This window comes from Anser anser (assembly GCF_964211835.1).
Source record: "Anser anser genome assembly, chromosome: 2".
NCBI classification, from domain to species: domain Eukaryota; kingdom Metazoa; phylum Chordata; class Aves; order Anseriformes; family Anatidae; genus Anser; species Anser anser.
In genome coordinates this window covers 41,208,872-41,235,687 of record NC_139721.1, presented here as the reverse complement: position 1 = coordinate 41,235,687, position 26,816 = coordinate 41,208,872, and the positions used below count along the sequence as shown (strand labels likewise).

Below are 26,816 nucleotides of genomic sequence, written 5' to 3'. Positions count from 1 at the left end.
ATTGCAGGTGGATGTTTTCAAAATCAAAGCAGTATACCTTGGCAAGTTGAACAAAGTTCTTGTTGGATTTAAGAGTCCAAAAAAAGGTCAGCATTTTTTTTTCAGTTAACTTATAGTAAAATTAATATAGATGATCAAATTTAGGGAATCCTGGAACTTCAGAAATATCTTAAATTTAAGATTAAAAATCACAAGTGTTTTTTTTTTTTAATTCCAGAAAAAATGAAATTACTCTCAATTTCTTGCTGTTCGTTATTTCTGTTGGACTATACATGTCAAGTATCTAACTTGGTTTCACTAAAGTAGGCAAAACATTCCTAGCAAATACAGTGACAATGTAAAATGGTAAAATTATATGTGAAACTTTTCTCCATAGAAGTTACTATGTATTTTTGATTACTGTCAACTAAGCCTTTATATTTCACAAAGCAATATGACTTCATCCTTTTGCAATTTTGACATTTTTTCTTCCTTTCCATTTTTGGGTGATGGACATTTTCATTTTTGAGTTTTTTTTTTTTTTTCCCAGTACTTCGCTACTTCTTCTAAGAAAATAAAATAAAAGAAAAGAAAATCACTCCATCAGATTAGGAAGTGGAACATGGAAGGAAGGCTGTTCTGGCCTCATAGTTTTTTCTTCTAATCCCATTAGAAACATATTCTTTCTTATGGGATTTTGAATAAGTGAGGTTGAGTGGCAGATAAAAAGGCTGCATTTCCTGCAGCATTTTTTTCTTGTCCTCCTTCCAGCTCAACAGCAACTCTTGTTAAAGGAAATTGCTTACCTCTTAAATAGCAACAGCAAGGAGCATCATGAATTGATATTTTCTTCAATACTTTGGCTACAGTTTTGGCACAACAGTCTTTAGAAGCAAAAGAACAGAGGCTCTGCAAATATACCACTCATGTGGTTAATGTCGATAATGCAGATAAATCTTTTCCAGTGCATGATAAACTGAGTCTTTTATTTTTATCTTTATCAAAACAAAAACAAACAAAAAACAAAACAAGAAAAAAATATATAAGATAACTCTGTAAGTTAAATTCAAAGACACGCGTACACAAATTGATCTGGGGACTATTTCCCATTTATTTCCTGCATGGTAACATTGAAATGAATGATCAGACTTTCATTGACTTCAAGACTTGGAGTATAACCAATTTTACCAAGACTTGGAGGTCTGAGCCTTCAAACATATTGTTTCCAGAGAATCAATAAAATGGCCTCCAGCAAGAGAAATCCTCCAGCTAAGTTTGAAGCTTATTACGTAGTATAGATCCTTACCAGAAAGGAAGTTGTGTTTAGTGGAAAATTTACAGACCAGAAGGCCAGCTGCATCGTGGGCTGCATCACCAGAGGAGTGACCAGCAGAGCAAGGGAAGTGATTGTCCCCCTCTGCTCTGCCCTTGTGAGGCCCCATCTGGAGTGCTGCGTCCAGGTCTGGGGCCTGCAGCACAAGAAAGATGTGGACCTGTTAGAGCAGGTCCAGAGGAGGGCTACAAAGTGCTGGAACACCTACCTCTCCTATGAGAGAAAAGCTGAGAGCTGGGGATGTTCAGCCTGGAGAAGAGAACGCCCTGGGGAGACCTTGCAGTAGCTTTCCAGTACCTAAAGGGGGCCTACAAGAAAGCAGAAGAGGGACTCTGTTCATGGAGTGTAGTGATAGGAGGAAGTGAATGGGTTTAAATCTAAAAAGTTCAGCCTGAAGAAGAAAAGGCTCCAGGGTGACCTCATTGCAGCTTTTCAATACTTAAAGAGGACTTATAAAAAAGATGGAGAGCAACTTTTTGCTCATTCAGACAATGACAGGACAAGGGGAAATGGTTTTAAACTAAAAGAGGAGAGATTTAGATTAGAGATTAGGAGGAAATTCTTCACTCAGAGGGTGGTGAGGACTGGAACAGGTTGCCCAGAGAAGTTGTGGATGCCCCATCCCTGGAAGTGTTCAAGGCCAGGTTGGATGAGGCCTTGGGCAACCTGATCTAGTGGCATCCCTGCCACGGCAGGGAGGTTGGAGCTAGGTGATCATTAAGGTCCCTTCCAACCCAATCCATTCTATAGATTTGTATAGTAGAAATCCTGATATACTGTTTTCCTTTAGGACATTTATAACATCATTTCATATGTGGGACCTCTGTGCCTTCCCATCCTTTGGGGCACTAATAGATCTAATCTGTCCATTTGTTTATTTTCACAAGGTCTGAAAAAAACTTTAAGAATTCTTCACTATATCAAATATACCAGAGAGTAGGAGAACAGACAGATACATACACACACAGTCAATATATTTTCAGAAGTCTTGTTTCCTTAAGAAGTCAGACAAAAGAAAACATTTTATTGATTTTCTAAAGATAGAAAATTATGACTGCATACGCAGAACATTTTGTTGCTTAAAAGGTATAAATTAATAATGTTCTGTTTATTTTCAATCAGATGAGTGGTTCTTGGAAAAAATTGTTATAAAAGAAGTCAGCTACCCTTTTTCTTCTCACGTCTTTGCTCACAATGACTGGATCAATAAATGCTCTAAGAAAGATTTTGTAGAAGTGGTAATTCCGCTCAAAGGTAATGCCAGCAGAAATGTCCTCAATTTGTGTGAATCAGTATTGCATGGTAAAGCAGAATAAAGTCAGCACAATGCTACCTCACAGTGTAGCCAACCTGAACAATGGTATACCGATGTGTGAGTGGCTGGGGCCAGGCCCAAGGCAAATCATGTCTTCTGAAAAAAAAGGAGGAGGAGGAAGAAATCATGCCTGGGATGGAAAAGGTGGGAATGGCAACGCTGCACAGCTTGTTCTTGCTGCTGCCAGAGGAGGTAATGAGTAGTCTACCCTTTCAATGGTTGGCATCACCCTTCGTGAGTAGCAGCAAGTGCTGGCAGCATGTATCCTGTCCTTGGAACAAAGCAAAGAAGATAGGCCTGGCACCTGCACAAATGTCACGTGTGGATTTGTGAGGCTGCTAGCCTGGTTTTCCACACCTTCACAGGGCTACAATAAGTAATAGGGCTTTTGTGACTTTGCCGCCTGACTTGCTTGTGCTGGATCCAGCCCTACAAGGCAAAACAATTTTATGTTGTGGCTCATACTACCTTATAACCTAGACATGGACTCTGAATATATGTTTGTTCTCAATGCAGAAATGTCTGTGACATCTCTTCTTACAAAACAAATTGATACTAAAAGTAGAGGACGATGGCAAATGTGGGTACACTGTACGCAGGTACCAGAAGACGTGCCTGATATTCAAGTTGTTGTATTTGGAAGAAGAGGGAAATCTCCTGCACAGAAAGTTCAGAATCTGAATGATAATCCATTTTTGGTTAGTTTCTTTTTTATTTCACACAAATCTTACCAAAGTTTGTCAGTAAAGTAACACTTGTAGCTCTATATGTGAAGTTGTGTGGAATGAATTTTTGTTTGACAGAGTTAATGTTTACACCCCCATATCTTAAATAAACAGCACTTGAAGAAGTTCTTACATGGGGGCTGATACATAAGACTTACCAAAGCTTTCTTCTTGAGTCAATTGCAACATTGACATGAAAAACCTTACTAACTTTGAATTAAGGCTAGTAGTCTTTAACAGTAAGTCAATAACTAAAGAACTTATTTAGTACGTCCTTTACTTTTTATTTCTCTAACTTTATCTAATCTGTTTTCACTACTCAGAAGCTATGTATCTTTACCATGAGCTTGGGCCTGGTCAAATACCAGTTCTGTGATTTATGCATTAAATTAATGGTAGCTTCTGGACAGGTGTTTGAAACTGGGCCACCCCTTCTCATAAACATTTTTCTTCTTAAACATGAAAATTCAGTCATTAGTCATCTTCTGCAAATAGGCAATAAACATCACTTCAATTTTCCCCCTTTATTTTTCTAACAGTTGACTGTTGGAGATATTGGAGATATAACAAAAGTTTCCTTTGTGTTATCCAGTCCATGTTTGGGAAGAGGAATTAAACTTCACAAGGTATTCCAAATGCAGTACATATAAACATAAAATACTCTGCTTACTACTAGTATAATTAGCTGTTGTTGAAGACAGATTGGTAGCTTCGGCTTTGCACAACATCAGCAGGGCCACACATCTTGTGGCTCAGTTACCTTATGTCTACAGATGATTGTCAGCAGCTTCCAAATCTCTCTGAGGGTAGACCTACCTTACTTCTGCCTTCTGACACACAGATAGCTATACCGATTCACTGATGTGCAGATCCATACTGCATAGTTCACCATGACGTGGAGGGCAGCATTTTCTGCTGATGTTAGAAGATGCTAATCCCTGCATGGAAATACTAACAACCTCCTGACACAGAGCAGCCTAATTGTGGAAAACTATTAAACTGGTGCTTTTTTTATTTATTCAGTACAACACATTCATCAGTGGACCTTGAACATCTGACTGAGATTTAATATGTACTTAAGTTCTCTCAAGAAAATGGATAGTGAAAAGATTTAATGTTGTCAATATTATGATTCAAGCAGACTTTAAATGTATACCTTTCCCCAGGTGTGTAGGAAGATTGAATAGAAGGGTGTTGGTCCTGATAACACCTGGGCTTTGGGGAAAAAAAATTAAGCTTGGAGGTTAATGCAAGGAGAAGTTGTGTTAATGAACTATTCCTGGAGGCAAGTGTCCAAAAAGTATTGTGTACATAGCACTGAATAATTCTCAAGATAGTAAAATAATGGTTTTCTGAACTGGGCCACACAGTTCCTTTACCCTACTGTAGATTTAAACAGACAAGGGGTGATTCCCTAGATCAATAAACAGTCTAGAAACTGTTCTGATGGGAAACTCTAGAGACAGCTGCATTCCAGGGTAGAAGCTGAATGGGCTTGTGATATTCAAGGGGTCATTAAGTCTAAGTTTATGAGCTCCACTGGAGAGGAGGAGTTTATCTTTTTCGTATTCTCTCCCAACATGTGTTTGTCAGCTAATTTTGTAGTCTCAGATCAGGCTATAAGAATGGAAGGAATAGGTAAGCAAAACTAATTTCTCATTTTAGAAATACCTTTCCAGGCCATTTGATAAAACATTCCAAAGACTGACACTACCCTCACAACATCCATTACATAATTAAGTAACGTAAGATTTCATTCCCCAGAACAGGTGGCTCAAAAAATGGCAGAAAATTCATAAAAGTCATAGTTTCCTATCTGCTTTCTTTTCAAAGACAACCCTCTGCAAACGGCTAAGTGATTTTTGTTCATACTTTTAAATACTTCAATAGTTATTTAATAAATGGTTTATTAGTAGCTATACATTTTTACTATCTGAAAGTCAATGGCTTGCTATAGACCTGTGTAGTCTCTTCTACTGGTGCACTTACAACTCACAACATTAGCCACAGTAAGATATACTGCTTGTGCCAGTAATACACTTTTAACATCTATTACTCATTTATCAGTATGTTTATAAATTATTTATATATGGAATCTTAATCTAAAATATAGAGTGTTGGTTTGGTTTTAATAGAACTTACAGTGCAGTAAAAAAAATAGATATGCTTTATAGAAATCGAAAGTCTATTGGACTCAGTCAGTATGTGTAAGTTCACTAAGAATCAGTGGTCAAGCCAAGTCCCAGTTGAAAAGAGCGAAGAATTGTCTTCCTTATTTTCTCATTAAATGAAAGAAGTAATAGACAAAATTTCAGAAATCTCACAAAACCACAGACTACAGATGCAACTGCAAAAGATAAAATAGAGATAAAATCTCTACATTCCTTTTGCTACTTTCTTGTCTATTCTGATTTTTACAGTACCATCAGGCTACCATAAATTTTCCTGCTGATCTATGTTTTACTGTATACTTTTTAGAAAATGATCCAAGCTTAGCTAGAATTTATATATTTTCTGTAACTTTTGAAGACTTATATACTAGAGAAAAAATTTTCTTGCTTAAAAGCAGTCTGTCTCCCTTTCCAAAATGAAACAAAAATTACTTTTACTTTCATAAAGTAAAATGTAAATATATGATTTGAGATAAAGTTCACCCTTAGATGCAATCTTATGACTAACAAGAATTTGTCAGGTACATTTTACTGCATAAATTTACACTTTTTTTTTTTTTTTCTGAGGGGGACAGTTTCTGTTATGTTTATGTAGTTATAATTATATTATATAGTTAACCCTTTGTCTAATTTTACTACTGAAGGAGTTTGTGATACTCATTGATATTTAATTAGGGATATTTATCCTGATAGAAGTTAGGGAGGATATCTGTGTGTGAAAAGAAGATAGACATTTAGTAAAGATATTCAGTTATTGCAGGTGCAAAAATGGATACACAACACACTGCAATTTCAGTGGAATTTAATACTGTCAAAAATCCTACTGTTTATTCAAATTACTAACAGTTTGGTTCTGGAAATCATCATGGAAAATTGTTTACATTCATCTGGAAGCTTTTTGCTTGATCTTATGAAGCACTGAGCACATGGCATAAGCAGAAATGGAAAATGTTCAGTAATTATATTTTTAGGAACAAGTCTGCCAATTTTTTAAAAAATTAAACTCTCAAATTCCTAATAATTTATATAATTCAATGATATAATAATGTATACATTTCACAGCCTACACTTGAAGTCTATGTAAGGAAATGCATACTCAAAAGTCAGGGTTTCCAAACAATGGTATTGTGTATCCTGTATGATGAGACACAAGCTTCTGTTGCTGCTGCAGGTGCCAGCAGAGGTAGTAAGTCACCATAGTAATTTTGGGAATCCCTGCCTAAAGGTTTCAATTACAAGTGACATTTTTACCTCTTCCTTTCCCTTTCCCTTTCCCTTGCCCTTGCCCTTGCCCTTGCCCTTGCCCTTGCCCTTGCCCTTGCCCTTGCCCTTGCCCTTGCCCCTTTCCCTTGCCCTTGCCCCTTTCCCTTTCCCTCTCCCTTTCCCTTTCCCCTTTCCCTTTCCCCTTTTTTCTCTCTTTCCTTTTACTTTTCCTCTTGTCCTGTATATAATAATTCTATACAAAGAGATTCTAAAGTCTTAAGAAGTCATTTCTGCAGACTTGCAGTTATTAGCAATGTATCACGTTCAGTCCTGAATATTGTAGCACCAGAAATATTCTTGCATATGCTTGATACTTTATTATTCTGTATTTTATGAATGGCCCTAGAATAAAACTCACGACCTAGGTTGCCCTCTTGTGAGCCTGATCTCTGAATTAACTGCATCAGGAGCTAGGAAAGCAGGATCCCAAAGCCATGCTTCTTCAGCTGGTTTGGAGGTTCTAAGTTCACAGATTTGGAACCTAATTTACCAGTCTCCGTTGGAGTACTTAAAGTTAGGAGGAATTAATTTGGACATGGGCTCACACTTCCTATTGGAATTCATTCTTCAAATGACACCTAATTTCTGCTAACTTTGAAAATCCTAGCTGTGACACAGCAAGTCACATCGAAACAAATAAAAAACAGCAAAACAATTTTTTTTTTGAAAAAATGGGCAAATTTGAAATTCTGGAATTTTAAGTATGTATTGGTCAATTTAATCCGTATCATTCACTTGGTTCCTTACAAACAGGCCCTATGCCAGTGTCAATACTCCCTGAGGAATACAGCTATTAACAACAGGCTGCAGAATCAGGGGCTTGCGGCACCCACTGTAGTTCTCCTTAGGCAGAATGTGATAGCTTTTATAAACTGTCTGTGTAAAAATAGGAAAAATGTCAGTTTCTACAGGGATGGAAACAAGAAACAAAATATTTCAGAGAAGGACATTTGTTTCTGCTTCTGCCTGCAGCTTCGGCTAAAAGATCTGGACACTAAACAAGACTTGGGCTTTTTCACTGAAGCCCAGTGTCTGTTTGGAGAAGATGGATCTGAGACTGTGACAGAGCTAGCAGCAGTCAGACCAGACAAAGCACCACTCAGGGGTATGTTGCTGAACAAGAAATAAATACATAAGCAAGTACACAAACAAACTCCCACAAAGTTGTGAACTACCTAATGGAATGAGCACAATGAGCAAGACTATGAAGCATTTTAGAATAAAAAACTCACTCAAAATTATTTTTAAACATTCAGTCAAAATATTTGGGTCTTTAATAACATGTATGGTTCACATATTTTTTCTGGTTTAAACCAGCTGATATATTGTGTTCACTAGGCTAAGTACCAGTTTGGAAGTCTGAAAAATACATAAAGCCCAGCTAGTATATTTTTGTTGAAATCTTCAGAAAAAGACACTTATACTAGGTGAGGGAGGAAATCACAGATTTAAAAAAGGCATATGCAAATTCATAATGTCATGATTCACAGAAGGAAAAAAGAAACGTTATTTCTGAGGTTTTATTCAAACCCCATTTCTGCTGCAGTAAGTCACTGTTTCATTTAATCACTGTATTTAAAATATAACATCTTCTTTTGTTCTGACTACGTTGTAGAAAATATTTAGCAAAGAAAGATCATTCACTATACTCAATGAACAGAAGTCCTCTCAGTTAAAATATTTAAAACTTTTTACATTTGCTATCTAACTAGACCTTAGTAGTCTGTTATAATATTTAATTCTTCACATAGTTCACCGAACCCATGTAGAAAAGATCATGTGTCCTGCTGTCTCAAGCAATATTTACTACGTAACTCATCAGCAAAAAGTCATGGCAAGCTGTTCTTTGTGGTGAATAATAACAATAATAATAGTAATAATAATAATAATACATAACCTAATAAATAGCTGAGCCATTTTTCCTGAACAAATTAATTGATGCTGGCCATAATTATCAAATTGCCAGGCAAAAACAGAATGCAGCTGATCCAGAAAAAAAGAGTGGATTTCATCTGTGTTGTATCTGTGTTTATGCTTTGGTACAACATTATTACATTGGTATATCCTAACTTAATTTTTAATTCCTACAAGAATTTAAAGCTCATTAAAAAGCCTGACATAATCAGTGAGATCCTTTTAGCTGATTTCAGTGACCACTGGATAAGACTCCACAACTAAGGCAGTGTTTTCCGCATTTGTAACAGTAAACATGGATTGTTGCATTGATTCATAAAGGACATTTCATCTTTAATGCTGTACTGTGTTGTAGTGAGGTAATTAGCAAGCTATATGAAACTCAGACAAAACATTAATGTCAATTATGAAAACTTCTTTCCTTGGTCTTGAAATCAATCTTTCACCTAGAATATATTGATTTATAATGATTGGTAATTGCATTGCTAAGTTTGCTGATTTGGTAACATCTTGTGTCATTGATTTGGTAATGTGTCACTGATTTCTCATGACAGAAGTTCATTACTCAGTCAGTGTTCATACGGGAACATTGCCTGCATCAGGGACTGATGCAGACGTATTTATCACAATATTTGGAGAGCAGGGAGATTCCTGCAAAAGAAGGCTAAACCACTCACATTTTGAAAGAGGACAGGTTAGTACTGAGTTACGTTCCTTACCTGTTTAATGTGTTTCATTTATTGCTTTCTTCCAAAACCGTATTTCTTTTCAATTATAAAATACAAGCACTGATTTTACACTGTAGTAACCTGTGGAAAAGATGTGTTGCTTACTAAGAATGGACATTTTACTTGAATTTGAATAGTAGTTTAAGTAAAGTTCAAGTTGCAATAAATTGAAAAGCCACAAACCATTAGTAACTGTTCTTAGAAACTGAAATTAAACCCAATGATATATAAAATTCTGTGGCTTAATTTTCAGTTGTCTGTGAAGTTTACTTACATACGAATATCAGAGTGATATGATGTGACTTCTTCCTGTGACTGCTTCTTTAAAATCTGCTTCGTAAAAAATATGTTCTGATACAGGTTAAAAAGAGTTTTCAAATGTGCTATTATATGCTAATTAACCTATTTATAAGTAGAATCATAAACAGGTAAAACTGCTTGCAAACGTACTGTAACTGCTCAAGATAAGTACTAGGAGAGAATTTCTGGTCAACCTTTGCCAGTTACAATATCAATGACTATATCTACACAACGTGTTCACACATGCCCTGGAATCAGTCTGGATATCACTAGATAGGATTTTAAAAAGACCTTTCAATTGATCCCTGTGCAATGAAACAGGATCCCCTATACTTGTTTCATACCTTTTCTTAAGATTTCTTGTGATTGAGATACCATAGTTTTCCTAGGCAGTCTGTTCCACTGCTTCATTAGGTTTGACCTTAGACATTTTTTTTCTTTATTTGCATTACAATGTCAAAATATTTTCTCAAGAATAAAACCATGGTAGGTTTGCCATATTGATTCAGCACGAATCTCCAGTCCAGGCTCATGTTTCTGCTGGCAGCCAGTTGCTGGCTTCCACCTAAGACCTATACAAACAAGAGAAACATAGTATATACTCACCAGGCTGTTCTCCCAGCCTGTAATTATTGTCAGTTAAATATCTTCTTGAACCAGCCACAACATCCTTTTGTTTTATAGCCATTGGTAATTTGTTTCATAAATTCACATAATTTCCTTTTAAACATGTGATGAGCATCCACGATGGCCTGTGGTAGTACAGACCACACTTTAACTACAGCCCGCATAAACCTTCCATATACCAGTTCCATCTGATTTCCATTCTTTTGCTGGAAGACAGTGTGAATGATTTTTTCCCTGTCACCCCATCTTTGCCTTTCTTGGTTTTATAGAACTCTGTTCTATGCTCACTTGTTATGTCTCTGGGTTGTTCATTGTTTCTTGAGTAGAAGAACACATCTTTATCATCCTAGTTAACACTGCATGTCATAGAATCATAAAATGGTTTGGGTTGGAAGGGACCTTAAAATTCCTTCCTCCTAGTTCCAACCTCCCTGCCATGGGCAGGGACATCTCTAACAAGACCAGGTTGCTCAAACCCCCATCCAGCCTGGCCTTGAACACCTCCAGGGATGGGGCATCCACAGCTTCTCTCGGCAACCCGTGCCAGTGGCTCACTACCCTCTGAGTAAAATATTTCTTCCTAAATATCTAATTTAAACGTTTTTTAGTTTAAAATCATTCTCTTTCTCCTATCACTACACTCCGTGACAAAGAGTCCCTCTTCTGCTTTCTTGTAGGCCTCCTTTAGGTACTGGCAGGCTGCTACAAGGTCTCCCCAGAGCCTTCTCTTCTCCAGGCTGATCATCCCCAGCTCTCGCAGCCTGTCTTCATAGGAGAGGTGATCCAGCCCACAGATTATCCTTGCTGCCCTCTGGACCTGCTCCAACAGCCCCACGTCCTTCTTGTGCTGGGGGTCCCAGAGCTGAACACAGCACTACAGGTGGGGTCTCACAAGAGCAGAGTAGAGGGGCACAATCACCTCTCTTGCCCTGCTGGCCATCCTTCTTTTGATGCAGCCCAGGAAATGATTGGCTTTCTGGGATGCAAGCACACACTGACGACACATGTTGAGCTTCTATGATTCTGATTCTCATCAACCAACACCCCCAAGTCCTTCTCCTCAGAGGTGCTTTTTTAATATCTTTTTTTTTTTTTTTACTTAAGTAATATATTTGCAACCTCTTTAAAATTTTGTTGACACCTCCTCTGCTTCTATTTTTTCTTCTTTGTAATAGATCTCTTAGCTCAGCTCTAGGTATTATATTCAGAAAACTGTTGCTGTGAATGGACTGTGTGATATAGAGGACTGTGCACTTTGATGCAGGACACTTACATACTAGTTTACCTGACTTTTTGAATGTGTCATTTCACATTCCTAATGACCCTCATTGCCTATTGTAATATGAAGATAACCAATACCTCAGAGAAGAATGAAAAGAGGTAAAGGTATATATTTCAATGAAGCTTACCCCTCCTTTAATTTACTACTGAGGAAAATGACATATGTCATGTCATTAAGCAAATACGCTTAATTTACCCTTTTCTTAGAAATAATATAGTGCTAGATTCCTAAAAAAAATTAGTGTCCTATTATCTACTGAAATTCATAGAATCTTAGAATATCCCAAGTTGGAAGGGACCCATAAGGATCATCGTTTCCAACTCCTGGCTCCACACAGTCTACCCAAAAATTCAGACCATATGACTAAGAGCATAGTCCAAATGCTTCTTAAACTCCAACAGGCTTGGTGGCGTGACTACGTCCCTGGAGAGCCTGTTCCAGTGTGCGACAGCCCTCTCAGTGAAGAACCTCTTCCTGATGTCTAGCCTAAACCTCCCCTGTTGTGGCTTGACACCATTCCCATGGGTCCTATCACTGTTCACTTAGGAGAATAGATTGGCGCCTGGCCCTCCACTCCCCCTTGCGAGGAAGCTGTAGACCATGATGAGGTCTTCCCTCAGCCTGCTCTTCTCCGGGCTGAACAGGACAAGCGACTTCAGCCACTCCTCTTACGTCTTCCCCTCTAGGCCCTTCACCATGTAGCCTTCTCTGGACACTTTCCAGTAGTTTAACATCCTTTTTGTACTGTGGTGCCCAGAACAGCACATAGTGCTCAAGGTGAGGCTGCACCAGCGCATAATAGAGCAGGACAATCACTTCCCTCAACTGACTACCAATGACGTGCTTGATGCACCCCAGGATATGGTTGGCCCTCCTGGCTACCAGGGCACACTGCTGGCTCATATTCAGCTTGCCGTCAACCACAAACCCCAGATCCCTCTCTGCGGGGCTGCTGTCCAGTGTCTCATCGCCCAGTCTGTACGTACAGCCAAGGTTGCTCTGTCCCAGCACTTGTTCTTGTTAAACTTCATGCGGTTGGTGATTGCCCAGCTCTCCAACCTGTCCAGATCTCTCTGCAAGGCCTTTCCACCCTCAACAGAGACAACAACTTCTCCCAATTAAGTATCATCAGCAAATTTGCTCAAAACACCTTCTAGTCCTACATCCAAATCATTTATAAAAACATTGAAGAGAACCGGTCCTAAAATGGAGCCTTGATGACCAGCTCCCAGCCTGATGTGAACCCATTTACCACAACTGTTTGAGCCCTACATGTCAGCCAATCGTCCACCCCTTGTGATGTTTTTGTTTAGCTGTATGCTGGACATTTTATTATGAAAGGGGAGATATTTAGTGATTTGTCCATAGTTTTTCTATCAAAAGTATTAAGCTGTATTTGTCTTTCCTCTTCTGCTTTTTCTTATAGTTTCTTGCAATCTCTTGCAATCTTTTTTTTTTTTTTTTTCTCTAGATTTCATTGTTTGCAGAATCCTGCAGCAACAGTCCAAACAGTGTTATTAAGGTATAGGAAAAGTGATTGTGACATTGTGATAACTCTGTAATGCTTCGTGTTCAGTTGAGGTGAAACCAAACTAAAACAGAACAAAACAAATCATAGAATCATAGAATCATAGAAATATCCCCAGTTGGAAGGGATCCATGAGGATCATTTAGTCCAGCTCCTGTCTCCACACCAGAACACAACAAAAATCAAACCATATGTCTGAGAATATTGTACAAACACTGTTTGATCTCCATCAGGCTCGGTGCTGTGACCACTTCCCTGGAGAACCTATTCCAGTGCTCGACCACCCTCTTAGTGAAGAACCTTTTCCTAACATCCAACCTGATCCTCCCCTATTGCAGCTCCATGCTGTTCGCTCAGGTCCTGTCACTGTCACCAGAGACCAGAGATCAGCACCTGTCCCTCCTCACCCCTTGTGAGATGAGATCTCCTCTCAGTCTCCTCTTCTCTAGGCTGAACAAACCAAGTTACCTCACCCACTCCTCATATGTCTTGCCCTCTAGACCCTTCACCATCTTCATAATCCTCCTTTGGACACTCTCTAAATGGTTTTGTCCTTCTTATCTGGTGGTGCCCAAAACTGCACACATTATTTGAGGTGAGGCCACATCAGCGCAGAGCGGAGTGGGACAATCACTCCCCTTGACCAGCTAGCAGTGCTACGCTTGATGCATCCCAGGGTATAGTTGGCCCTTTGGGCTGCCAGAGCACACTGTTGACTCATGTTCAACTTGCCATTGATCAAAACCATCAGATCCCTTTTAACAGGGCTGTTCTTCAGCCTCTCATCTCAGAATCACAGAATCACAGAATGGCCAAGGCTGGAAGGAACCTCTGAAGATCATTTAGTATAACTCCTCTGCTGAGCAGGATGGTATCCACATGAGTTTTGAATATCTCCAGAGAAGGAGACTCCATGACCTCTCTGGGCAACCCGTTCCAGTGCTCTGTCACCCTCACAGTAAAGAAATGCCCTCTCATATTCAGCTGGAACCTCCTGTGCTTCAGTTTGTGCCCATTGCCTCTCGTCCTCTTGCTGGACACAACTGAAAAGAGACTGTCTCCATCCTCTTGACAGGCTCCCCACAGATATTTATACACATTGATGAGGTCTCGCCTCAGCCTTCTCTTTTCCAGGCTAAACAGGCCTGGTTCTCTCAGCCTGTCCTCATATGACAGGTGCTCCAGTCCTCTGATCATCTTTGTAGCCCTCCTCTGAACTTGCTCCAGTAGTTCCATGTCCCTCTTGTACCGGGGAGCCCAGAACTGGACACAATACTCCAGGTGTGGCCTCACCAGGGCTGAGCAGAGGAGGAGGATCACCTCCCTTGACCTGGTGGCAACACTCTTCTGAATGCACCCCAGGATACCGTTGGCCTTCTTGGCCACGAGGGCACATTGCTGACTCATGGTCAGCCTGCTGTCCACCAGGGCTCCCAGGTCCCTCTCTGCAGAGCTACTCTCCAGCAGGTCAACCCCCAGCTTGTACTGGTACTTGGGGTTATTCGTCCCTAAGTGCAAGATCCTGAACTTGCCCTTGTTGAACTTCATGAGGTTCCTCTCAGCCCAACCCTGCAGCCTGTTGAGGTCCCTCTGAATGGTGACACAGCCCTCTGGGGTATCAGCCATTCCATCTCCTAGTCCTTACATATATCCAGGATTGCCCTATACCAGGTGCGGAAATCCAGCACTTGCTCTTGTTATATTTAACGCAGTTGGTAAGTGTCCAGCCCTCTAATTTGCCAAGATCTCTCTGCAAGGCCTCTCCACCCTAAGGGAATCAACTATTCCTCCTAATTTAGTATCTTCTATGAACTTAATATGCATTCTAGTCCTGTATCCAGCTCATTTATAAAAATCTTGAAGAGAACTAGCCCCAAAATGGAGCTGTGGGGAACCCCACTAGTGACTGGCTGCCGGTCTGATGTAACCCTTTGAGCCTGACCCAAAGATTCCATTTGTTCAGGAATTACCAGAAAAAATGACGTGCCCACCCCCTCCAATGTAGAATATATTGTCATGCCTCCAGGTAAGTTCTCTTGTGAGGGTGCATAATAAATGCTGTGCCTTTTACTGATTCACTTGCTTAAGATGTATAAAAAAGAAAGTCAAGTGATATGAAGTATCTTTCATACAAGGAATGACTAAACAAACAAGTACTGTTTGGCCTAGAAAAGGGATGTTATGAGGAAAGGATAAGGAGATAAGAAAAATAAAATGGCATATAGAAAATGAGTAATTCTACTTTCTCATGAAATACGAGAACTCAATAGCATTAAATGAAACCTGCAGGTGGCAGATTCAAAGCAAAAGGAGGTGGCTTTTTACATAGTGCATAATTAATCTATTTTACTTTCTGCCACAAGATGTTGCAGATGGTAAAATGCCTGTTGGTGCAAAGAGCAATTGCACATTGTCATGGAAGACAACCGGTAAGTGAAAAGACACTCTGTCTTGGGAAGTCCCTGAACCACAAATTGCTAACACTTGAGAATGCTGATATTAAAGAATTATCTCTATAAATTTTCCCTCTTTCTAAACTCTTCCCCAGGAATCTATTATTGGCAGCTATTGGTGACAGGACTAGATGGATCTGTGGTCTGATATACTATTACCAGTCTTATATTCTTTTTATAAGAATTACATTAATGAAAAAGTTGGAACAAGGTTTTAGTGACAGTATCACGAATAGAAGGTGAAAGAAAGAGATGTAAAGGGCAAGCTGTCTTGAGGGACAGTATCACTGGAAAATATGAAGTGGACAGGAAAAGAAGACAAAGTTAAGGAAACCTGAGATATGAAAAAGGAAGAACTCGCCTGGTTTCTCTTGATTGATAAAGGACTATAATATAAGGAAAAGCTAGGAAGACAAAAAAATATAGCAAAATATAAGAAAATACATTAGGGCAGAAAGGACAGCCTGTTTCTGTTCATTCAAGTAATCATGTATAACTTTTTTACCAATTTAGTGGGTTAAATAAATGTGGATTGTAATTTTGCCTAGCTAACACTTTATCTAAAGCAAAAATAAAATCCTTTTGGCTTTTATTAATAACACTTCCAGTAGTGTGTTTAATACATTTCCTAATGCCTTTATACTGAGCAGGGAAAAAAAATATAGTGGCATCAACCAAAAGTACATTCTTGCTAAGGCTGAAGGAGTAGGCAATTTAATGTATTATTATGAAAATTCATTGATAACAATGGGTGATTATGACCACTGTTGTCTAATGACTGTTAATTATTATCGCAAAGAATGAGACTAATGATAGGTCCCTTTTTTAGAGAGAGTTAGCTGTGAAGGAACATGAATATTAGCGATACAGTCCATTTCCTCTAAGTCAAGGGTCATGTAGACTGACAAGAAAATTATATTTAGCTTGGAATTACAAAGAATAAAATTAAAAAGCAATGAGTGCTCCCAAAAAGTTATTTACAAGATGTTCCTCACTGCTACGTCTTAGTTTGGGCTGCATATGCATTACATGGAGGTCTGTAACTTCCCATGGTAACTGTTGGGGAGGTCATGTGTATAACAAGGTAAGAATTCTGGAAGTCCTAAGGCTGTGATAGGAATAATAACTCAGATGTTTTCTTTCTCTGAGCACGTTATAGAGAATATTCCCACACTGCTAGGAGAATGGGCCAGATGACATAATAATTTTTAAAAATCATCTCTTCTTTTGTTGCTTTCTGGTCATCATGCTTTTTCCTGTCTGGTGGCAAATTGGTTGGCAACAAATAAAAATTACAACGTCTGTTTCTACTATCCATCTGCGTTTTTTTAATGTCACCCACACACATGCCCATGTATCTACCCACTCACTCACATTCTCTCTTGCACGGAACACATTCATTCTCTCACTCATATAATTTATTCATCCCAACATGCACTAGTGCAGTTGCCATTTAGCTTTTGTTTGCTGGTAGCTGTAGCAATATTTAAACAGATGTCTATTTACATCCGAAGAACACATCAATTCTTGCCTGTATGCGTGCACAGCCTTACTTATAGTTTCTAATGTCAGTATCATCCTTTGTTTGCATAGTCATCAACAGTGTCAGTATTTCTGTTTAGAGTTGAATAATGCTGCATTTCCCATTTGAAAAATGGGATAACTTAAAATATAAAATACTTTGACATGTTTAAAAATCAAATGCCTTTTTAAAACCAAGTTCAATTTACAAGGCCTGTCCTGATATTTCAAACACTCTCTTTGATTCAGTTATGAGGGAGCGGCTGAATTTTCATGAGACTTCTGCAAGTAAATTAATGATCTGAGGTTTCTTTCCAGTGAAACTGGTGGGATATTTTTCATAACAGAGACTGAAATACAGTGATCATGAACAAGGAAAAATGCATACATTCAAGGGTCCACATATTTTCTGAATAAGGTCTCTAAATACAAATGTCAAAATAGCAGAATATTTTTCTTTTCTGTTCGAAAGGAAAAGATACTTCAGTATTAAAAGGAGTACGTCTTTCCAAACATATTTTTTCAGTTTCATGGTATTTATTTTGCCTTTACCTTCTCAGGTCAGTATTTCTGAGATGAGAGCAGTAGACCTTGGGCAGTTAAGCCAAGTGCTTGTTGAGCACAATAATGTGGGTTATGGAGCTGGATGGTACCTGGATCGGATTGTCATCCATGACTCAGGCAAGACTGATGGCCAATATGCATTTCTTTGCCAGCAATGGTTAGACAGTGGAGTTGGCGATGCACAGATGGAAAGAATGTTGAGACTTCTTGGAAAAGTCAGGAATGGAATGCTGACAGGAAAGATTCATGGTAAGGCCCTAAATCATCAAAATTCCTTCTGGTTTTTGTTTTAATTGTAATTCATATTATTTTTCAGGTTATTTTTAAGACTAAAACCAAAATACAGAAACAATATAGCTTAAATTTTAGTTGTACCTCTCAAAGTGTCTCTCCAGACATGGCATATAGAATTATAATGTTGAGGGAAGAAAGACTGGAGCAAAAAGAAGAGATTAAGTGATGGAGGCAATGGAGAAAGTATGTTTTTAGTTGAGGATTGTAAAAAGCTGAAGCAGAAAGAGGTAGGTTGTTCCATATGGCAGTCAATGCAGAGCAGAAGGCTCCTGCAACAGTGATGAAATTACAAGAAGAGATACAAAAACTCTTTTAGCAAATGAGACTTTCCCGTATGTTCATATATTTGCAAAAAGCATTTGCTTTTATTTGCAGTTTTCTTTTTTTACTTACATCAGTGGCATGAGTTCCTGCAAACAGTTAGTTGATCTGAACCCAATATCCCATTCAAACTGTTTGCTCAAAGGACCAAAATTCAGAAACAACTTAGACATTGAAAACATGGTAAGTCTTTTTGTACTTTGTCATAGGACTGGATTTCTTAGCTGTTTCACGTCTTTTATAAAGAGGTGTAAAATGTTGCTTTGGGTCCATTTATGAAATTTGTCTCAGAACTGGTAGACCAAACTATGTAAAGTTTAACTAATCTGAAGATGTTAATTTGCATTCTGAATCAACAGTTTTGTACATTGATCGGTATTGATTTCTGTACTCATGGATATTCCATTTTATGCTTAAAGTTTTATATTATGCATAGTTGCAGACACAACTGTAGTAAGTACCCATATATTTAGCTACCTGTACTTTGTCCAGTATCAGGTATTTTATATCACCTCTGGAAATACAAAAATAATGTTACTGGGACAACAGAAGGACAGAGTAGCATGGGGATACAAACATCAGATGAACAGCTTGAGTAGTGATAATTTCAAAATAAGAAATAGCTGTACTGCAACACTGCAAGTATTCCAGGTCTCTAAAAAGGTAGATTCCTTAAGTACCCTATTACAGAGCACAGCAGGCTTCTCCTGAGGGTTATTTGGAGCAGAAGCCTAAGGCTGGTCAGGGTCTATTGTGTCTCTCTTCACTGACTATATAAAAGGTGTGAGAAATCTTGCATCCTTATCTAGTGTTGGAATGTAGCTTTGTAAAAAAATCCACCATCACATACATATAGTCATCAAAAATTTGAGTGTAGACTCACTAATATTTTCTAGTCTATGGTTGTTAAAACTCAGTTGTGAAACTATTCAACGTCAGTTCTCATCTGTGTATATAATACCTTTCAGAAGAATATTACAGGTAATCAGAAAGCCTATAAGGAATTTAGAAGTAAGACTGATCAGCAAAGATCACTATACCTCGGAGGTCAGAAGGTATATGGATACAACAGGACTTACTAAATGTCAGACTGAGTCAGATTTTATAAAGGAATTAAAACAAATAGCAAAGGTTCTTCAACCATTTACTTACAAAAAGAAAATGGAAAGATAAGTGACTATGCAGGAGCAGTAAAGTGGAGACTAAAGGTGACGTAGGTAGAGTCTTTAAACAAATTGAATACTTCTCCCTGTTTTCATTAAGGACCCACAATGTGGGCAAGGAAAGCAAAATCAAAGTTACTAGTGGGAATGAAGTTATTGGAAATCACCAAATCTGAAATGCAAATATAGTTCAAGTTTCGTGTAGTCAGTGGCAACCAAAACAGTCTTTAGCCCAGAATATTGAAGGAACAGAGAAGTGAGGTGGCAGATCCAGTAGCAAGGTTGTAAAAAATTTTATGAAGATGAGAAGTACAACTTTTAAATAGCAAAAGTAGTACTTCCATCTAAAATATAGAAAATGTAGTTAAGATGCCAGAGGTAAATAAGAAATGAAAGAAATGAGTTCACAAATGATAAATTGTGAAACAAAGTTGATACTTTTTAGAAATATTTTCCAGAAAGAGAAATGTAATGGCATTTACTCTTTCTAAATTTCAGTACTGAATTTTATTTGCTTTATGGGAAATTATTAGGTAATTGGAAATTAGAAAGTGGAGAGTAGTAGTAAAAGAAAAATTCTAAAGAGCTAGAGAAGGGAGAGTGAATGTGTTAATGAAATCTGTTGGAGCTACAAAGCCAGGGTTATTGACAAGAGGATGAAAAGGCTGGAAGATAAACCCCGAGAATTGGAGGAAAGCAATAGAACTGAATACAGCAAAGCTAAAACACAATTAAACCCGAATCCAACTATATATTTAAGCTCTTAATTCTGGTACAGGTTCCTAATTTGCGTAGAATTTATTGGGAAATTAGGAACTAGGTAGTAGATAAGAGTCTAAAATACTGTATTGGATCTGTATGTCTTTTAATGATTTCTACTACAAGAGTTCTTCAGCAGTATATGAGTAGGAGAAACACCTGGATTTGATATATGAACACAGAATAATTTTGAGAAAGCGATGCGATTTGGTTGTGAATGAAGTAATTGTAACCCTACAATGTATGGAAGCATTATCAGTAAAAACAGAGAAGTAATGACACTGTGCAAAGAAACAATGATATTTCACCTGGAATGCTGTGTACAGTTCTGACAACTGTGTCCAGAGAAACTTGTTCAAACTTAAATGGATGTAAAGAAGGTGCGATGACTGGGGATATGGCAAGACTTTGTTGTGAAAGGATATAAAACAAAAACAAAAAACTTGATCTATACAGACTGGCAAGTTAAAGGTTGAAAATGGACACAGCTGAGATCTGTCAAAGTAATTGGTGCTTACATATCAAGAAGGAAAAAAGTTATTTAAGCTAATGAACAAAGTTGTCATAGAAATAAATGGGTTTCATCAGACACCTACTGCCATTCTGTCAAAATTAAAAGATTTCTGAGAAAAATAGAATGATTTTTAGCATAGTTCTCTTGTAGACTAAACTAAAGAAAATGAAAGAGATTATACAATATAGTTAATATGTAACAGCAGATTAAGGTGCTGTAGGATCCAATAGATAGTCCTTCCATTCATTGTTCCTAGGCAGCTATATAATAATAGTTTAATAGGCTTAATATTTCAGTATTCCAAGGCTAAAAAAATCTGGATTATGTCAGAGTTGATATTGTAAATTTTCATTTTAGTTCTTTTTTTTTTTCATGGATATCATTGATTTTATTTGTATTTAATGTTCACAGACCTGAATGTGGGAGCTGTTTATGATTAGCTGTAAAGTAATAATTTTTGAAGTTATTTTAGATGATTTCAAGGATTATGAGAGCTTTTTTTTTTTTTTTTTTTTTTACTTTCACAGCATTCTGAATTCATGGCATAGATCCTTACCTCCTGTAAATTAATAAAGCTTTATTTAAATTAATTTATACCAGGAGATAAAGATTTGCCTATTGTGGTTAGAAAACAGGACTTTACAGGACAATAAAAATTACTATTTCCATTACTCAAAATAATTCCAGATTGCAAAATAACTATTAGAAATTATTAAATTCATACTTTGGCTCACTTTGCATAAACAAAGCTCAGTTTGTTGTGGTCCATTCTACACAAGTCCAGGTGACCAAAGCCTTTCTGTAGAAGTCATGATTGTTTTTAATGAAAAACATGATTTTTATATTTAATTTTATACTTATATTTATTTATATTTTATTTATATTATTTTATATATTTATATTTATATATGAAAACATGATTTTTATATTTCAAGTTCTGAACCAGTTTATCTCTTCTTGTTACAGAATATATGTAGCAAATTTTAACAACCTAATTTAAGTAGCTCCTCAAAAAGTTGGAATGCAAACAGTAACCTCCAGGACCAATGGCAAACCTGATAACCAGTACTATCTAGAGGAAATTATGCTGGTTTTAGGCGGTGATTGGTGAGAAAGAGATTAAAATAATCAGAGAAAACAATTAAGAAGGGAAAAAGGTCAATAAGTTGTCAAGGCTCTTCATAAATCTCTGGTATGGAACTGGCAGTCTTATCTGCACAGTCCTACTAGCCTGGTCCCTCTTTAAAGGGCCAGCTGTCATTACAGAAATGCTGGTGTCTAAATCTGTTTCTCTGTGTGTACTAAATCAATAACAAGTGAATCTATTATGTTCCAAGGTTTTAGTTCAGTGCAAAGGTGGGAATGGTTTGCTAATCACTCACTAACGCAGCCCATTACAAATTGCTGTATTATTTTGGATATTCAGCAAATTAATTAATTATTTGCTACTATTTTGCTTCAACAGGGACGTGGGATGTCTTTGTGACAACTAGTGATATTTCTTCTAGTTCCTTGAATCCTAAAATGTCTCTAACTGTGTGTGGTGAAAAAGGTGCCTGTACTTCAGTCATATTCGCAAAAGGATCACTTAAAAAAAAACAGGTTTATGAGACTTCAATTGAACTAAATAAGAAATTCAATACTATATTCAAAGTTCGCCTAGAAATTGAAGAAGCTGGAGAAGGAGAGACTTGGCATTGCCGTGAGGTAAAAAATAAAACTAAAGCATAATAGTTCATATATTTATTGTAAGATTATCTTATTTCCACATTCCTTGGTCAGTACTTCTGTTTTCCAGTTCCTTTTGAAATTACATAATTTTTGATTTACAAAAATAAATGCGTCTGCTAATTCAACACTGATAAATTCAGAGAATGCTCAAAGCATTTGTTAAAATACCTTTGGATAGCAAAAATCTTGTAAATTTAATTGGATTTCTGGAGGGTGTATGCACAGATGTGCCATTACCTATAGCACACCCCATTGTCTCTTTTTGGAGCTGGAGCCACTGACATGCAGTGCAGAATTTACATAACCCCAAGTTGACTGTTACATGTTGTGGACCCAGTGATCTGAGGCAAACAATTAAGCAAGACACCAGAAATGCCTTTTGATGAAAATATCTGCCATTTAAGTTGGCATGTGAAAAAAAGAAGTGAATAGTAAAATTGACAATCTTTCTTCTGATATCTAAGATGCTGAAGTTAAAATCTGATATCACACTGAAATTGCTGTGGCACTTTACAAAATATATCTTTATCCTCTTAAGCTGGGAAAATAAAAAGGGGTTTAAGGGAAAGAATAATCTTCTTTCAAACTGCAGCCACACTTTTGCCCATAAATACTTTTATTCTGTACTCATTAAAAATTGGAGAAAAAAAAAAATTTAATCTCTGTTACATGATATTAAATAGACATCTGAACCCGTTGACATTTAACTGGTAGGCAGGTTGCTAATTTCATCTTCATCACCTAACAAATCTATTGATAAAATTAAGACTGCTTCTTGGAGACAGTGTATCACAAAAAAAAAACGAGAATAGAAACTTGGCTGTTGCAGTGGTATCTATTAATCTGCTTTACTTCATTAACTCATAACAACAACTCAAAGCTGAGTTAGAAAATAATTAGCATCATTTATATAGAAAAAGAAAAGGTACAAATTTATATCAGGTAGAACTAGAAAGAAAATATAAACTACCAGGGTTTTAGGAAGATGTTTGCTCTGCTATTCCATGGATTCTGTAGCAGGACTGGTTGAATTCTTATATGAAATAACTAGGTTGATATAAGGGTTGTGGATAATATTATCAAAGCCAGGTTATCAGTCTGTTTACACTGCTTATTAAATTTACACTGCAGGATGGTCAGTTCTATGCCATTTTATTTTGATTTTACAAGACTTTCTTCACAGAGGCTGAGATTTCCACTTTCTATCACAAGCAGGTGCTTCAGATGGTTGAATCCCATATATAGTTTCAGAACTCAAATTAGAACTGTAACTGCAAAATAATTCCCTTGAAGTTTTTGAGGAAAATGGAATCATTATAAAGTAATATCTGGGACAAAGAAAAAAAAAAAAGAACTTTATTTCTGAAGAACGCAGAAGCTAATATCTTTATTCTTGATATTCAGTTCTTGAAGAAATAAAGCACAGTCAATAAAACGTGATTGTCAAGAAAATGTTCAGGAATGTAGATGTTAGTATGAAAGGGAAAAAGTATTAACTCTATATTTTGTCTTTCTTTAAAAAAATATATATTCAATATGTCTGCCATCATGAAAAATAATAGGAGTCTTTGGAAGACAAAAAAAAAAAAAAGCTACAATCTCCCACCAACAATTGCTAAACAAAGATCATAGAACTGTCTGAGTTAAAGGTTTGGTCATTTTTAAGTGATAGTGAGTTAACTCATGGAGAAATGAATGAGTAAATTTTCTGTGCTCTGTTAAAAGTGGGGTTACTTCCTGAAACCTATTTTCAACTGTTTTCTCTGGTCTATCTTAAAACAGTTTAGAAAATGGGACTTTTATCTCCTATTGTAGTTGACGAGAAGAGTCATTATCAAAATCTCTTTCCTTAGAATAAGACTGAGCTGCATAGCTCAGTATCACCCTCTGACTACTTTATATACAATGTTTAATAGAAATTCAAAATATTCAGTAATATAATCTGTATATTCATATGATACATATGTGCAGATATATACATGTCATAAACATGCTCAATTTCAATTTTTCATTTTTTTTTTCCCCAGAAATGCTAATTTTTCTTCCTCCAATTACACAGAATGAGAAGACATTCTGCCCTAAAAAATGTTATGGTTTATTGACATTTCTCACAAGTTGAAATAGGCATATCAACACTTCTTTTTCTTCCATATGCTGAATGAATAGATTACATAAAGGAACCTTTTTGAACCATTCCAAATCATTTTTTTCCCTGTAGTGCAACAGTATCTACAGCAATACTGCTGACAACACTTTAATTACTTTTAATTGGGAAAATTTAATTGGGAAAATTTCTATTTCTTGTCTTTTAAAAATCTGTTAAAAAAACAAACAAAAAACCATTTTAGACAAATTTATTTCATCTTCTCTTTTGGTATTGCACTATGTGTCAGTGTTTTTCAGCAGTATGTCTTGCTATAGTTTGGTCTAGAGCAAGTGACACATGCTAAAAGTATTTCTTTTTGTTCTTTGGTAAGGTAAAGCTTCAACACAGAGAAAGTAAAAATGTTCTGGAATTTCCATTTTGTTGCAACTTTGCAGATGATGAAGGAGTAAGAGTGGCTGAGCGTCCAGTTCTCACAGACTGTTCTCCTTTTCCAGCAGGTTTGTCACAAATCAGAAACACTGGAAAAGATGTGGCCAGTTATGATGGCTCAGATTTTCAGAGCATTCCAGAGGATTTATCAGAAAAATTGTATTCATTTTTTAAAAAGTATCTCAGTTCCTGTAGTTAGTTGTGCATTTTGCATTCCAAGCCTGAGATCAGTCTGGGACACATAAAAGAGCAAGCATGCAGCACTAAAAATATTAAAAATGTTTTGACCGGTATTCAGAGTTCTGCTTTTTCTTGGTAATATTATTTGGTTCTCTCTCAAAGGAAGTATAGGAGATCCAAAAGAAATAACTCTCGTAATGTCAGATAAGAAGGAGGTCCATCACCCCACAAACATCTGTTTGTATTGCTAGACTTTCAGGCATTCTTCTAGTAGTTATATAGCATGAAACTCCTTCTTGTGAGTTGTTCCTTGATCACCTCGAGACCAGATAGTTTTCATTTGTTCTGTGTTTGTTCACGGATTTGATAACCACAGTTAGTGAAGAATGCATAAGCTCTTTTCCTAAAAGAATATTCTACCATGAGAATAACACAGTTACAACTAAGGTTTTCCCAAAAGATAAGGGAATAGATCATTAGAACAAGTAATCTGTGTGTTCCTTACTTTAATCTGCTGTGTTTTCAAAGCTAATCCCAAGAAAAACACTTGGGCAGAAGCACCTTGAATATAAATTTGAAAAGAGTACTGCTGGGGTATTCCCTGGAAAGGCACTTTGCCTTTTAAATACTTTCACTTTTTTTTTCTTTTTTTTTTTTTTTTCTGAAAGAGCACAAATGTTTAAACCTTCACAAATGCTGCTCCTCTTTCTAATAAGCTTCAAACATGAGGACACACAGTGTTTTCTTGCTTCATCTCCATATTTGTTGTCTTTTTCAATCAAATGTTTTGGTGATGTTCTTTCTTATTTTGGGGGCCAGATCACCAGTGTGCTATGCATTTCTCTGGGACTACAACCAGGAAGTTAACATGGTCAGCCAAGAAACGCACAGCTGAACATCTGTGAGATACATCAGAGAATATATATTTCTTGAAATTGTCTGCTGAGGCCAATAACTGGCCTCAACTGGTACAGTATAGAGCAGTCAGCCATGGGCTGGACCATTATCCAGAGCAAATGCAAAAACTGTCATCCATCTGATGGAGTTCAGCTTCATTTGAACTCAGAGAGGCTTGGAGAACTGATGTTTTTTGAGTAATTTAATGTTGTCCTTAGCCTAGGTACTGTTACATTCATAAGTGTTATTTATTTCAGTGTATGCAAGTATGCAGTAGAGTATTATTTACATTTTTTATAATAATTTGTGATCTCTGTTTTATTTTTCATTTTCTCTTCTTCCTTTATTCAAGGCCCACTCACAAACTATTTGGCTCATTATTTGTTATTATAGTGGTTCATAATTTTTTATTACAACACTTCTGTGTTTTTCTAGGCATTGTAATATTATTTGACCAGTTGATCTCTTTGGGCAGGAACAAAAACTAAGAACATGATAGTAATTTATTAAATAACATATTTTTAAAATCTGATTAAGCTTTGTTAAACTTTTCATCTTTTTCTCAATAGTGAAAAGCTATGTTCTCTACATCACCACGGGAGCATCTCCTGGCTCAGGAACAGACGCAGATGTGTATGTCACGCTGCAAGGCATTTTGGGAGATACTGGCAGACGAAAATTAGTCAGAAAAGGAGGTGATAATTTCACTAAAGGAAAG

The 26,816-nt window shown here is 37.0% G+C and overlaps 1 protein-coding gene across 7 annotated transcripts in view; it reads left to right on the top strand.

The window, feature by feature from the left end:
• The window catches only part of RP1 (RP1 axonemal microtubule associated), a 217,428-nt gene that overhangs the window by 157,621 nt on the left and 32,991 nt on the right, over positions 1-26,816 (top strand). For 6 of the 7 annotated variants that reach the window (XM_083823902.1, XM_083823904.1, XM_083823903.1 and 3 more), the window contains 10 exons: positions 8-86; positions 2,435-2,566; positions 3,144-3,325; positions 3,892-3,978; positions 7,759-7,891; positions 9,255-9,394; positions 17,700-17,952; positions 22,220-22,461; positions 24,963-25,089; positions 26,668-26,816. In XM_083823902.1, the coding sequence (XP_083680028.1) occupies positions 8-86; positions 2,435-2,566; positions 3,144-3,325; positions 3,892-3,978; positions 7,759-7,891; positions 9,255-9,394; positions 17,700-17,952; positions 22,220-22,461; positions 24,963-25,089; positions 26,668-26,816 (1,524 nt within the window). The remainder of the gene's footprint in view (positions 1-7; positions 87-2,434; positions 2,567-3,143; positions 3,326-3,891; positions 3,979-7,758; positions 7,892-9,254; positions 9,395-17,699; positions 17,953-22,219; positions 22,462-24,962; positions 25,090-26,667) is intronic. The other variant, XM_083823906.1, reaches the window with a different exon arrangement.